Source organism: Phodopus roborovskii, unplaced genomic scaffold (genome assembly GCF_943737965.1).
Source record: "Phodopus roborovskii unplaced genomic scaffold, PHOROB, whole genome shotgun sequence".
NCBI classification, from domain to species: Eukaryota; Metazoa; Chordata; class Mammalia; order Rodentia; family Cricetidae; genus Phodopus; species Phodopus roborovskii.
Window position 1 is genome coordinate 3,921,744 of NW_026126636.1, and position 13,262 is coordinate 3,935,005.

Consider the following 13,262-nt stretch of genomic DNA (forward strand, 5'->3'; position numbering starts at 1 on the left):
AAGACCCTATGTTGAAAAACAAAAAAGGAAAGAGAAAGAAAAGTACTCAGAAATGTTAGAAGTGACACCATCAATACATAGTGGCCCTAACACAGCCCCAGCCTCCTCCTGTTCACATTTATTTGTCCATTGTTTTTTGCTGAGTCTGCCTGTTGCACCTCTACACTAGCCAGGCCCTGCTGTCATGTGCTACACGTAGGTTTCACTCCAGCTCCAGACATTACCATTGTTCGTTTATTTATGTATAAAGCAGACGAACCCAGCACTCACCGGCCTTAGTTTACCTTCTGTTGCTGTGATAAAGACCATGACCAAAGCAACTAGGGCAGGACAGGGTTTACTTGGCCACAGATTTTACAGCCCATCATCTATGGAAGCTGAGGCAGGAGCCTGGAGGCAGGAGGTGAAGTGGAGACCGAGGAGGATGCTGCTTATTGGTTTGCTTTATATGGCTTGCAAAGTCCATACAAAACAGGGCCACTTGCCCAGGGGTGGCACCGCCCATAGTGTGCTGGGCCCTCCCTCGTCAATCTTTGATCAAGAAAATGTCCACAGTCTTAACCTACAACATGGCTGTCAGTGGAGGTTCCCGGTCCCAGATTAAAAACAACCAACCAGGATACCACCAGAAAGGTCTTTTTCTCAAAGTCAGGCAAGTCCTTGCCCCTTCTCCACTCTCCCCCCTGTCTCCATTAGCTCACTTGCTCACTCTGGAGTGCTAGGACTTAAAGCATCAGCATGCTAGCAGTCAGAAGTAACCGTCATCGTGCTCGCTAGCAATCAACACAAAAAAGGCTCTCGTTCTCAGCTGGTGATGTCCTTTCTCCTTTTTTCTCCTGTTCAAATAGGGAACAAGCTTTACCCTGTATACAGATCCAGCTGCAAAGGGACATCTGTGACTTTGGGAACCAGGCTGACCTGCCACCTGGAAACGGAAGCAAATCCTCAGGCCTGCAGAAGACCTTCTCCAAACTGACATCTCGGTTCACCAAGAAGGTGTCATGCACCAGCTCCAGCAGCGCACACTATTCCAAAAACGTCTTCACTGCTGGGTGTTCAGAGGAGAAGGCCAAGATGCCAGGCAATGTTGATACACGGTTACAGAGCATTTTGAACATTGGTAACTTCCCTAGGACTACAGACCCTTCACAGTCGGCTCAGAGCTCCAGTAACCCAATGGTGAATGGTTTTCTCCTAGAGAGACATGAGAACTTCCTGCATGGGGATGATGGCAAGGATGAGAAGGGCATGAACTTACCCACTGATCAGGAAATGCAGGAAGTGATAGATTTTCTCTCAGGCTTTAACATGGGCCAGTCACATCAGGGGTCCCCACTAGTGACAAGGCGTAATTCTACTGCCACTGCCATGGTGACTGAACAGAAGGCAGGAGCCATTCAACCACAGCAGCCATCACTGCCATTGGCCCCTCCACTACGGCCACCCCAGGCTGGAGCACACACGCCTCTGGCACCCCAGCAAGGTCTGTCCCCTCAGCAGCAGTCTCCAAAGCAACAGCAGCCCCAAGTCCAGTACTACCAACACCTGCTCCAACCCATTGGATCACAGCAGACTCCACCCCAGCCTCGGGCACCTGGGAAATGGGTTCATGGCTCATCTCAGCAGCCAGCACCGCCCATGGCAGCGGGTCTGTCTCCTCTTGGTCAGTGGCCTGGCATATCTGATCTCAGCTCTGACTTGTACAGCTTGGGCCTAGTGAGCAGCTATATGGACAATATGATGTCAGAAGTTTTGGGACAGAAGCCACAGGGACCCAGGAATAACACCTGGCCAAACCGTGACCAAAGTGATGGAGTCTTTGGAATGCTGGGGGAGATTTTGCCTTTTGATCCTGCAGGTAGGCGAGGCTCTCCCACTGCTTACCCCATTTAAAAGTACAGCACAGTTGCTGATGAATTCTTAAGGCCTGTCTGCCACAGCCTTGTGAAGGTTCATGCATGTATATACTAGTATGCTCTTCTAGTATGTACCTGCCCCTGCCCCTGCCCCTGCCCCCTTAGCCGTCCTTAGGATCTTACCACTGTCTGGAGGCAGGTGCAGGGGAGATGTATGGTAATGGGAAGCAGATTGGGGAAGTGGCTGAGAAGGTAAGGGAGCACCGTCTTCATCTTGAGAGCCCTGATATAACCCCCCCCCCCTTCCTTCCTTCCTTTCTTGAAACAGGGTTTCTCTGTATAGCCCTGGCTATCCCAGAACTTGATTGGTAGACCAGGCTGGTCTTGAACTCATAGCTATCTTGCTTGCCCTCCCCAGCACTGGTCCATTCCTATTGAATAGGCATCTTAACAGGATTATGCTCTTTAGTCTCTGCCAATCTGAAGGTTCACCATATGCAGAGTGGGCTCACATTTTTTTAGTATTCCTGTCTTTGGGTTGTTCTTTTGTTTGGTTGGTTTTTGGTGTTTGTGTTTTTTATCATTTTGTTTGAAGTGGAAACCCAGGTGCTTGTGCATGTTAGGAAGACCCTCTACAAGTAGACCATATCTCTGGCCCACCTGTTACCTTCTTATTGGCCACATCTCCAAATGTCTCTATTCTGGTTTGAATTTGGGTGTTTGCTGCTCTGCACAGCATTGTTCAACCCTGCGAAGGGTATGTGTAACCACATCTTAATGCATTTTGGAATTTGTTCTTTGTCACGGTTATTGTCTCCATACTGAACAAGTAAGTCTGTGCCCAGTGCTCAAGAAAATAACTGGCTCAAAGTTTAGCCTGGGTGGCAATGGTACATAACCACTACCTGGCTTTGATAAATCCTATGATGTAGTTGGTCAGAAATCATCATGTGATTCTACAAGTTGTTAAATACTGTAAACTCATAGTAGCAGGACATTGGAAATTTTAAGTCAGTCTAGACAGATGGCTCAGCTGTTATGAGCCCCTGCTGCTCTTCCAGAAGACCTGAGTTTAGTTCCCAGAATTCATGCCTGGCCCTTGTATACCTCTGTAACTCCAGCTCCTGAGGATCTAGGGCCATTGGCTAGTTTTCAGATACACACCAGGGTATGCAACATACATCAAAAAACTTTTTTAATTTTTATGTGTATGAATGGCTTACCTGTACATGTGTGTGTGCACCACACGTGCATGCCTGGTACCTGTGAAAATCAGAAGATGGCTTCAGATTCCCTGGAACTAGAGTTACGGGTGGCTGTGAGCCACCCTGTAGGTGCTTGGAATCAAATCAGTCCTTTACAAAAGCTACAGATGTTCTTACCAGGAGTCATTTCTCCAGCCTCAAACACACATATTTTTAAAAATAACTTTTAAGTTGTTATGTATATGAATGTGCATCACATGAGTGCCTGGGAATTATGGATGGTTGTAAGCCTTCATGTAAGTGCTGGGAATTGAACCCAGGACTTCTGCAAAAGCAACAACTACTCTTAACTGTTCAGCCATCTTTCTAGCCCCTTAAAATTTTTTTTAAAGTAATTCTTATTTGTGTTAAAAAAATTTAGCTTTGGAGCTGGGCTGAGTGGCTCACGCCTTTAATCCCAGCACCCAGGAGGCAGAGGCAGGTGGATCTCTATGAGTTTGAGGCCACCCTGGGTATAGAGTAAGTTCTAAGACAGCCAGGACTGTTACACAGAGAAACCCTGTCTCGAAAAAACAAAAAGCAGTTAGCTTTGGGAGAACGAGTCGGGTTCCCTGAGCATTCCACACAGTCTTCTATATAGTCCATTTGTGGGTACATAGTTAAACCCTTTTCTCAAGAAACAAAACCCAAAGTAGCTGTGGACAGTTTGGAGCTTCATCCTCTGTCCTCCTTACACCCAGCCTAGGCTTAAGTCCTGCTGACAGCCCCTCAGGCCAACCTCAGCCTCAGACCTGTGTACTCTAAGCGCCATCTTGCGGCAGGGCGTGGTCATAGCCTGCAGCCTTCCAATGGATAGTTACCAGTTAACTGCCAGGTTCTCCACTATACTGTGTGTACCACCAGCTCATTCTCAGAAGGGAAGAAAGGAAGAGGTCAGATTGGCCGTAAGTCCTGATTTTTCCTTTGTCTCAACACAGTGGGCTCAGACCCAGAGTTTGCACGCTATGTGGCAGGAGTGAGCCAGGCAATGCAGCAGAAGAGGCAAGCCCAACATGGCCGCCGGCCGGGCCACCCCCGGGGCAACTGGCCGCCCATGGATGACTCCCATCGGACGTGGCCTTTGCCAGAGTTCTTCACAGAAGGGTGAGTTCTGCCTGCAGTAAGGAAGCCAATTAGGGATCTGGAATGCCCCTTGCAGCCTCAGTTAAAGGGGAGCTCACTGGTTTCATTCATGTTTCCTGGGCAGTGAAAGTGTGATGTGGCTGAATCTTCATGGGGTCAGATCCTAATATGGGATGCTGAGGGGTATCATGTATCCACATAAATACACCTGGGCTGTGAGTGCTTAAAGATAGCCTCTTGTAAATACAGTGCACATACATGAGATTTTAAAATATTTTATCTCTTAAAAAATTGTAAATACTAATTTAGGAGAAAACAAACAAGCCTTTTCCTTTTAGAGCAGGGATCTTTTTAACAGTGTTTCATGTGGTCTTTCTGGTGAAAGGAGCCTGGGTGTGAAACCCAAGAGGTTATAGAATGCTGTTATGATAGCCCACGGAAGGCAAAGGAGGCCTGGGGTGTGTGGCCCTGTGGTAGCATTCTTACCTAGCATGTGCAGGGTCTACGCTCAATCCCAGCACAGCAAAACCCAAGGAGTAGGCTCCAGTTCTAGTGCATTGAAAAACATTGGGGATGGGGCACACGTGGTACACACCTATAATCTCAGCGTGTGGGAGGTGGACACAGAGCAAGCCCCTGGAGTCAAAGTAGCATGGGCTACATAGTAGCAAGTCGGAGGCCAGCCTGAGTTACCATCACTTTTGAAAAGAAAGGGAAGAAATGCCAAGTTTTGGCAGGGAGTGGGTAAGGCTCTGGGAGGTCCTTGACCAGCTTGTCTCCACTCTCAGGGACAGCCTGCACAGCGGCTGGTCAGGTGCTCAGGGAGACTCTGCCAGCTCCAGTGATGAGACCTCTTCAGCCAATGGGGACAGCCTGTTCTCCATGTTTTCAGGGCCTGACCTTGTTGCTGCTGTCAAACAGAGAAGGTAAGGAGATTGCTAAACCAGCTCTGCCTCTGAGAAAGTCAGAAGCATTGTGCCTGCCAGCTTGCTCTGTGACAGGTGGAGGACAAAGGCCTTTGGAGGCACCTTCAAGATGTGTCTTCCATGAGGAAGAGGCTGGCCTGGGGTTGATCTGTGATGGGCTGTGAGACTCTGGCAGTAGTGTGTGAGAGAAGGAAGTGGCCCCTGTGGGGTCTGTACGTGTCATGTCTAGAGGAGCTGTGGCTCAGATCTGCTGCTTCTTGCTCCTCTTATCAGCAATGTAAAGCTAGCATGCTTTTTATTTTTCTAGAATATTTTATTCTTTCATAGTTTCATACATATATTTTAAGTCCCAAACATTCATAGTGCACGTTAAACATTTTCAGTAACTATTGAGTAAATTAATGGGAAGTCAAAGGGGGTTAACTCAGAAAGTTGTGGGAAACAGCCGGTGCCATCTCCACACTGGCTACAACTCCTGCCCGCTTCCTGTAAGGACTTTATAGGCATGCCGGCTCCCTTGTCACACTGACCTTGGTGGACCAAGGCCTCCCCCTAGACTGGGGGTCTGGAGACCAAAACCAGTCACTTAGTCTGTCTGTGTCCCGTGCAGTGAAGCCAGCTGGTCATTGCTCTGAGCTCTTGCTTTCAGGAAACACAGCAGTGGAGAGCAGGAGACCAGCACACTGCCCTCACCGCCTCTCCTCACCGCAGGGGAGGATGTGAACCAGGTACCTTGGGCCAAAAGGGGTTGTCTTTGTGGTGGGTTATCTTCTCATGATTTCTGTCTAAACGACGAGATAGGGTCACCTTGGCCGATGCAGTCTTTTGAGGAGGAAGCTCTGGGACTGTCCATCTGCTGTTCAGATCAGTTAAATCTAAGTCAGGGCTGTGGAGGCACAAGTGGTTCGAGGCCCTCCCCAGATCCCAGCGCTGGGGAAGTTGTATGCTTATCTAGGTGTCTGTGTCCAGACGTGGACTCAGTTCCACAGCTGGGCCACCAGACCTTTGTGTGGATTGTGCAGGCATTGGAGCGCAGATGTCACTGTTAGAACGTCCCTTGCACCAGGCTGTGCGAGGCTGGCGCTCTCACTCTGTCCCTAGAGAGAGAGAAGGTGGGAGAGCTGGGAGCTGGGGGTGACAACTCACTAGATATGTCACTAAGAACTCTCTTCTGTTCCCCAGGATAACAAAACCAAAACATGGCCACCCAAAGCACCATGGCAGCACCCTTCCCCACTGCCTAACACGCTGCCCAGCCCTGCTGCACCTCTCTACACAGTCTCCAGTCCTGGCAGCCAGTGGAACGACACCATGCAGATGCTGCAGTCCCCTGTGTGGGCTGCAACCAGTGACTGCAATGCCACCTCCTTCACCTATGTGCAGACACCACCCCAGCCCCCACCTCCACCAGCACATAAGGCGGCACCCAAGGGCTTCAAGGCCTTCCCTGGGAAGGCTGAGCGCAGGCCAGCCTATTTGCCCCAGTACTGACCACGGCTATCTTGCTGCCCATCAAAGCTGTGGGGGCAACTGTTCCCAGGGCTGAGTAGCTGATACTAGCCCCCAAAAGGACCAGTGCACCTCTGTCCCAGGGACAGAATTGTTCCTTGGGTCAGAGGCGATTGGCAGCTCCAAGTCTTTAAAGCCTGACTTCTCAAACTTTGAAGGTAGCAGGCCCCTGGGAGACAGCTGAAGATGGAGATTTGTGACCCTCAGGGGGGTGCTGGCAATCTGCATGCTTAATAAGCACCTCAGGTAACCCTGGTGCAGGTGGCCAGAGCCACTCCTGGAAGACACAGTCTGGAGGCTGTCGGTCCTGCACGTGGGACAGGCACAAGGCCTGCAGGCTGAGAAGAAAGCTGGCCATTCTCTGAAACTCTCCTTCTCCTTAACCCTGAGTGGGACCCACACCTATTACTGCTTTATAGCTGTTTCTCACGTAGGGTTGCAGTTAAAAATGTCTCCTGCCTAAAACACAGTGGCTATCTTAAGAGCCCAGCTACCCTGGCTGGAGGTTAGCTCAGAGCTGTCTTCGTTTCAACTTACACAAGATATTGTGATCAGGAGCAGCCACATGGCTTCCCGTGGGTGGGTAGCCCCTCCGCTCAGAAACAGCCAGGGGTGCAGGCTCATGGAGTTTACAGGAGCAGGGTTGAGGAGCTGCACCTGCTGCCCTCCGACCCTTCCACCGTGACCAAGGCAGCACCGCGCTCAACTGTGGGGAGGGGTTGCACCAAGACCCCCACACTCAGAACCACAGTGACACTTGCAAGCTGGCTCAAAAGACAAAAGAATTATGATGTAGACAGGAATTCAGAGTCTTTGTTTAGTCAACAACAACAAAAAACCACCTCACTTTTAGTTAACATGTGCCATTAAACAGATTTGGGGATATTTTCCAGCCAGAATGGATCCAGAAGAATTGAATGGTGCTTAAATTGAGAAATAATAATAAATATATCTATATAGAGTAGACATTTCCCACTATATATTAATTGAGGTTGCAGAAAGTTCTTTATATAAAACTTATTTAAAATTTTCATATTTCATCTTTGAAAATGTCTAATTGAGAAAAATCCATGATATTTTCTGGTATGAAAGTTTGACAGTATTAATTTTTTTTATATTTTCTTAAATCATTAAACCATTTTAATATATGTTAACTACTAATAAATGGTTTATTCTTTCTAACACCATGTAAGCTTTTCCAACAAAGATTGTAATAACACATTTATGTTCTCATTTTTCTACAGATAAATTTATATTTAAAAATACCAAAAAGAATCTACGTATACACACCACACACGTGCACACGCACATTCACACACAAGAATATTATAGAGGACCTGTCGGGTATCTGGGCCCAGCCACCTGCGTTTGTAGATGTGTCTCCAGGCTGCTGGAGGCATCAGCTGTTGTCATTTGTGCTGTGTGGGGGTGGGTGCCATTTCTGCCTGGACTGACGATCCTTCTCCGTGGGTTCGGAATATTCACCTCACCATGTTTACAGAGAACTATTTTGTACATAGTTTTCCAGGCACGTACTTTACACCAGCCCTGTGTGGCTGCTGTCTGTGTTAGCTGTCACGGTGTGCACACTAATCTGTTGAGAGTTCCTTGTGGCTGTTTTACTTGTAAAAAAAACGTTCAATTTCCTCCAGTAATGTGTCCACGGTGCCCTGTGTTCGAGTTCTAGTCCACTGCTGTACTTTTCATAGTGCCTCCCGAAGACCTCTCCCTGGGCCAAGGTCTCTCTCCTCGTGCCCTGGCACAGGTGACGCTGGCTGTCATCTCTGGTCTGTTTTCTCTATTAAGTAAGACATTTAGTGTCCGTGGCTGTGAGGCCGTGTGAGTCGGTTTGTGTAACCCCACATAGGTGCTGTTGTCAGCACCGCCTAGCCCTGAACACTGGTAACCCCGGGTGCTGCGCTTGGCAGAGGCATCTCGCCAGAGCGCATGTATGTGCGTGAGTGTGTCCTCAGCACGGCCAAAGCATGGCTGCCTTGCTCGGCATCAGCAGGACATCATGTGAATAGTTGTGACCTTCCAAACTGGAACTCTACATTTTGTATCTTACTTTTAAAGCTCCTATAAGTAAAATAACTATTGGCTTTATTAAAATATACATTTAATAACATTCTGTATCTTATTTAACATTAACTTCAGAAGCAATAACTCACTTGGCAAAGCCGTGCAGGAGCTGGCTTCCCTGTCAGCTTGTCCTCTGAGTCTCAGACCTGTCAAAGGGAAGACCAAGAGATGGATCAGACTGGCAGGGAGCAGATCAGCCAGCTATAGTCCCTAATAGGTTCATTGGCCAAAGCCTCTGCGTGGGCAGGCGAAGACTCCCTTGAAGAATGTGGGCTCTGTCTGGAGTCGGTCCTAGCGCACTCATCCTATCAGGCGGGATGCTGTGACCTGCCTTAACATCCTGTCCAAGGAGCAAACCCAGGAATGATGGGTTTTTCTGCCCTAATCCTCTCGATAAACTCATGGGTAATCCCAGCCTTTTGGAGGTAGATTCAAGAGGAGGAGTGCAAGACCAGCCTGGGTTATGTAAGAGCCTGTCTCAAAAACAACAGACAGGTGACTGGATTGTACTTCAGCGGTAGAACATGAGCATAGCAACAAGCCCAAGGCCCCCAGAGTTGAGTCCCCGGTGCCAATAAGTAAACAGTAGGAAGACAGACAAAAGACTTACTGTGTTCCTGTTTGACTTATGTGCCCGATACTGTTAGCTGCTTCTGTTTACATCAGTGGTAAGGAAAGGAGCATCGTAGCCCTACCATCTCCTGAATGGTTTGGGATGGAAGCAGAGATGTTCTTATTCCCTGTGCTCCTGGAGGGCTTGGAAGGCCTCAGCCAGTCTGAGAATTGGAGGAGCACACCAGCAGTTGAGGTCCTTAGGAGACTTGGGACCTTACTTTCCCTCCATGGGAATTCTGCATCTTACCAGCCATGGGTTTAGCTTGCTCTGCTGTGTAGGCCACTCCTGCCATCCCCCTGATCTGGAACAGAGAAATAATGGGGGTCAGCTCTGTGATTGTCAAGAGGCCGGAGGAGTCCAGGGAATGAGCCTGTCTGATTGGATCCTGGATTTGTCCTTACTGCTGGACTTAGAATTCAACCACACCTCCAGGGGGAGTATGTGTGTTCTTGGGTTAGTTACCAAGATGGGAATGTGGGCCTAAATAACAGGAAGGACTGACTGTTAAGCTCATTTCCCATGGGGTCAGGCACTTGCTAGAAGGCCAAATTGCATGTAAAGATTGTGCAGCCCTTGTTCTTGTCCTATAGTGGGTTAAAAAAAACCCATTTTCCCCATTTTTGGTAAGAGTACCATCAACCATTCTAGAAACTTCCTTAAGTAAATCAAGGTGTACCCTCAAGCACACCTCAAAAGACATATCCCTTAAGTCACTGCCATTAGGCCCTCCCCTCTTCCCTGTACAACATCAGGCTTTCCCAGGCCCCCATCCCTCCCCACGTGCCCACACTTCCTTTCCCTGCTCCCTCCAACTGCTTGCCCTGTTGCTCTGAAACTAGTTCTCAAACTGTGGGTCTCAACCCCTCTGTGTGTCCAGGGACCTTTTCACAAGGGTCGCCTGAAACCATCAGAAAACATATTTTACATTAGAATTCATAGCAGTAACAAACTTAGAGTTATGAAGTAGCAACGAAAATAATTTTATGGTTGGGGGTCAAGAGGGTCACAGCAGTAGGAAGGTTGAGAACCATTGCTCTAAAGGCTGCTTAACTCTAAGTCAATTCTCTGCCATTGCTTGTCATTACAGCACTCAGCAGTGCCCAGGAATCTGGTATTAGCATCTGTTCTCCCGGTGCGAGGCCCCAGGAGAACTAAGACCTGTTAGGAACACAATCCCCAGACCCTTGTCAGGAAACTTGTGGCAGATAAAAGAGGTTGCAGGTGCCAGGATTTGCTAATTCGAATGTAGAGTGAAAAATCAGACTCGACGAGGCTCTCGATTAGGTTAAAGGATTGTTCACCAGAATTCCAGCAGAACTGGGAGCGTCGCATCAGAATTATATACCCTGATTTATTTTTTTTATCGAGAGGGCTTCCATTGTAGCCCAGGCTGCTTCGTGCATTATTCCTGGAGAGCTTGTGTGCACAGCCTCCTCAATCGGGGGCATGCGCACCACTGTGTGTTTCAACCATGCCAGACGTGCAAATGCAGGCGTTTTCTAAGTCTCACCACGCAGCTCCGACCCTGCGCCCGCACATGCGCACATGCGCTCGCCCTGCCCCTCCCCCCCTCCCTGGACGTGCCGGACTACACGCAGCCAGCCTAGGTACTGGGTGTGCTCGCGACCTCCTGTGCTTGGCCTCGCGCTCGCCGGCCTGGCAGACTGCGTGCGCGTGCCCGGAGCTCCGCCCCGCCCGGGGAGCGCGCTCCCCAGGCTTCTTGGCCCAGTGACTCAGCATCTCCCGCCGGTCGGCAGCCTCTGAACCACTCGCCGACCTGTTTTGCTGCTTTCATTCCTCGCTTCCCATCTTCCGCCTTCGCATCCCCCACAGCAGCCTACAACCCCACAGTTACTCCTGTGGGGCAGGCTCTATTCAAAGCATTATCTGGCCAGATACCCAGGCCTCAGGTTCTTTGCTCTTTGCTTCCCGCCAAAGGCTGGGAAGTGCCAGCTTCACGAAACTTTACCAGGGCTACCTTGTAGAGAAGTTCGAGCCTCACTGGACTTTCTAAACCTGTCTCTACTGTCAAATCCCATGATCCGGTGCACGGGCTCGGTAATCTTGCTGAAGGCAGTTGACTGGTTTGAGCAGGCTCTCATGCACTTTCTGGGCCAGGTTTTCTACAGAATGGTGCTTTGTCCGTGTCCTGTAGGCATGACCTCAAGAAAGTTCACTGGCCCCCTGACCGAAGCCTTTTCTCCGTGGTTTGCAGTGCTTGGTATAAAATGCTCTAATACTCTGTTACAGTGGGAATAGAAAACACGAGATTTTTTTTTTTTTTTTTTTTTTTGAGACAGGTCCTCATGTAGCCCTGACCTAGAATTTGCAATGCAGACCAGGCTGTCCTTGAACTCTCATAGTGCTGGGATTAAAAGCTGCACCACCATACAGTTCCTATCAGATCGTTTTTTAAAAGGCATGTATGGTGACTGGCAGGTAGGTGAAACACCCCTTGTACCCAAGTATGGTAGTGCACACCTACAACTTCAGCATTCTGGAGGCCCAGGCTGAATCTTTGTTGTTGTTTTGTTTTTAGTTTCTTTCGGGATAATGCAGGCTGTGTCCTGGAACTCACTCTGTAGACCAGGCTGGCCTCGAACTCAGGCCCTCTGTCTGCCCCCTGAGTACTGGGCTTAAAAGCATGTACTACCACCACCACCACCAGGCCAGGCTACATCTTAAAAAAAGAAAGAAAGAAAAAAAAAAAAAAAAAAAAGATTTAAAGGGTGACTCAAAACAACAGGTAGACCAGACCACCCAGAGCCTAATCTCCAGGGGTCATTCTCTTATTTCCGAAGATCAAAGCAGAGATGGCTCAGCAGGGAAGTCAGTTGGTCCTGATTCCATTCTTCTCTGATAATTCAGAGAAAGGGCAGGAAGAAAGTCTCAGGGGTTGTCATCAAAAGCACCTACTATAAAGTCTTTGGATGCTGCTGGGCCAGAGTCTGAGGACCCCTGGGGCAGTTACAGCTAAGACTGGCATTATTGTTAGTGCAGGTCCAGGGTGGGAGCGCTTTTTATTATTGCTCTGTGTGTGTGTGTGTGTGTGTGTGTGTGTGTGTGTGTGTGTGTGTGCGCGCGCACACACACACACATGGAGGCCAGAGAACAACCTTGAGCACTGTCCCTTAGGACTGCTGTCCACCACTTTATTTTTAATAACACTTACTTATTTGAAGGGATGTGACACAGTGTGCCTGTGGTCAAAATACAATTTACGGGAGTTCATTTTTATCAATGTGGATTCCAGGAATCAATCAAACTTAGATTATCAGCCTTGGCAGCAAGTGCCTTTAGCTGATGAGCTATCTTGCCAGCCTTCCTGCCCATCCCCCCCCTTTTTTTTCAAGATAGGGTCATACTATGTAGCCCCAGCTGTCTTGGAACTCAGTATATAAACCAGGCTGGCCTCCACCTGCCACCTGCCTCTGCCTCCGGAATGCTGGGGAAAAGGTGTGTATCACTGCTGGGCTTATTAATATATTTTTCAGCTTTTTTTTTTGAGGCAGGGTCTCTTGCTGAGACCCTGAGGCTCTCTGACCATTGAACCCTAGGATCCTCTTGTCTCTTTCTCCCTAGCATTGAGATTGCAAGAGACCACCCTGCACAACTTTTTACATGGGCTCTGGAGAGTAAATGTGTCCTCATCTCTGGGGCAAGGGCTTCGCTAAACTCTCTCCTCGGTCCTTCCCCCCCCCCTTTTTTTGTTTGTTTGTTTGGGTTTTTTGTTTTGTTTTGTTTTGTCTTTCAGACATGCTGGCTTCAGACACTTTGCTGATACTGGCTTTGAACTCTCGATCTTTCTTCCTTTCCTTCCCTAGTGTTGGGATGATGCTGCCACCCCAGTACTGCATGTCCAGCATTGTCTTGAAAAATGATCCCTCACAGGCATGCACCTCACCTACTCTTCCTCATTACAAGTCTTTGTTCCTCGTCAGAATTG

General features: G+C 48.7%; 1 protein-coding gene across 1 annotated transcript in view; it reads left to right on the forward strand.

Annotated features, from left to right (window-relative positions):
* The window catches only part of Garre1 (granule associated Rac and RHOG effector 1), a 42,821-nt gene extending 34,075 nt beyond the window's left edge, over positions 1–8,746 (forward strand). The window contains exons 9-13 of the mRNA XM_051207259.1: positions 849–1,858; positions 4,039–4,204; positions 4,972–5,109; positions 5,759–5,837; positions 6,292–8,746. Coding sequence (XP_051063216.1) covers positions 849–1,858; positions 4,039–4,204; positions 4,972–5,109; positions 5,759–5,837; positions 6,292–6,600 — 1,702 coding nt within the window. The 3' untranslated portion in view covers positions 6,601–8,746. The remainder of the gene's footprint in view (positions 1–848; positions 1,859–4,038; positions 4,205–4,971; positions 5,110–5,758; positions 5,838–6,291) is intronic.
* Positions 8,747–13,262: the final 4,516 nt, after the last annotated feature.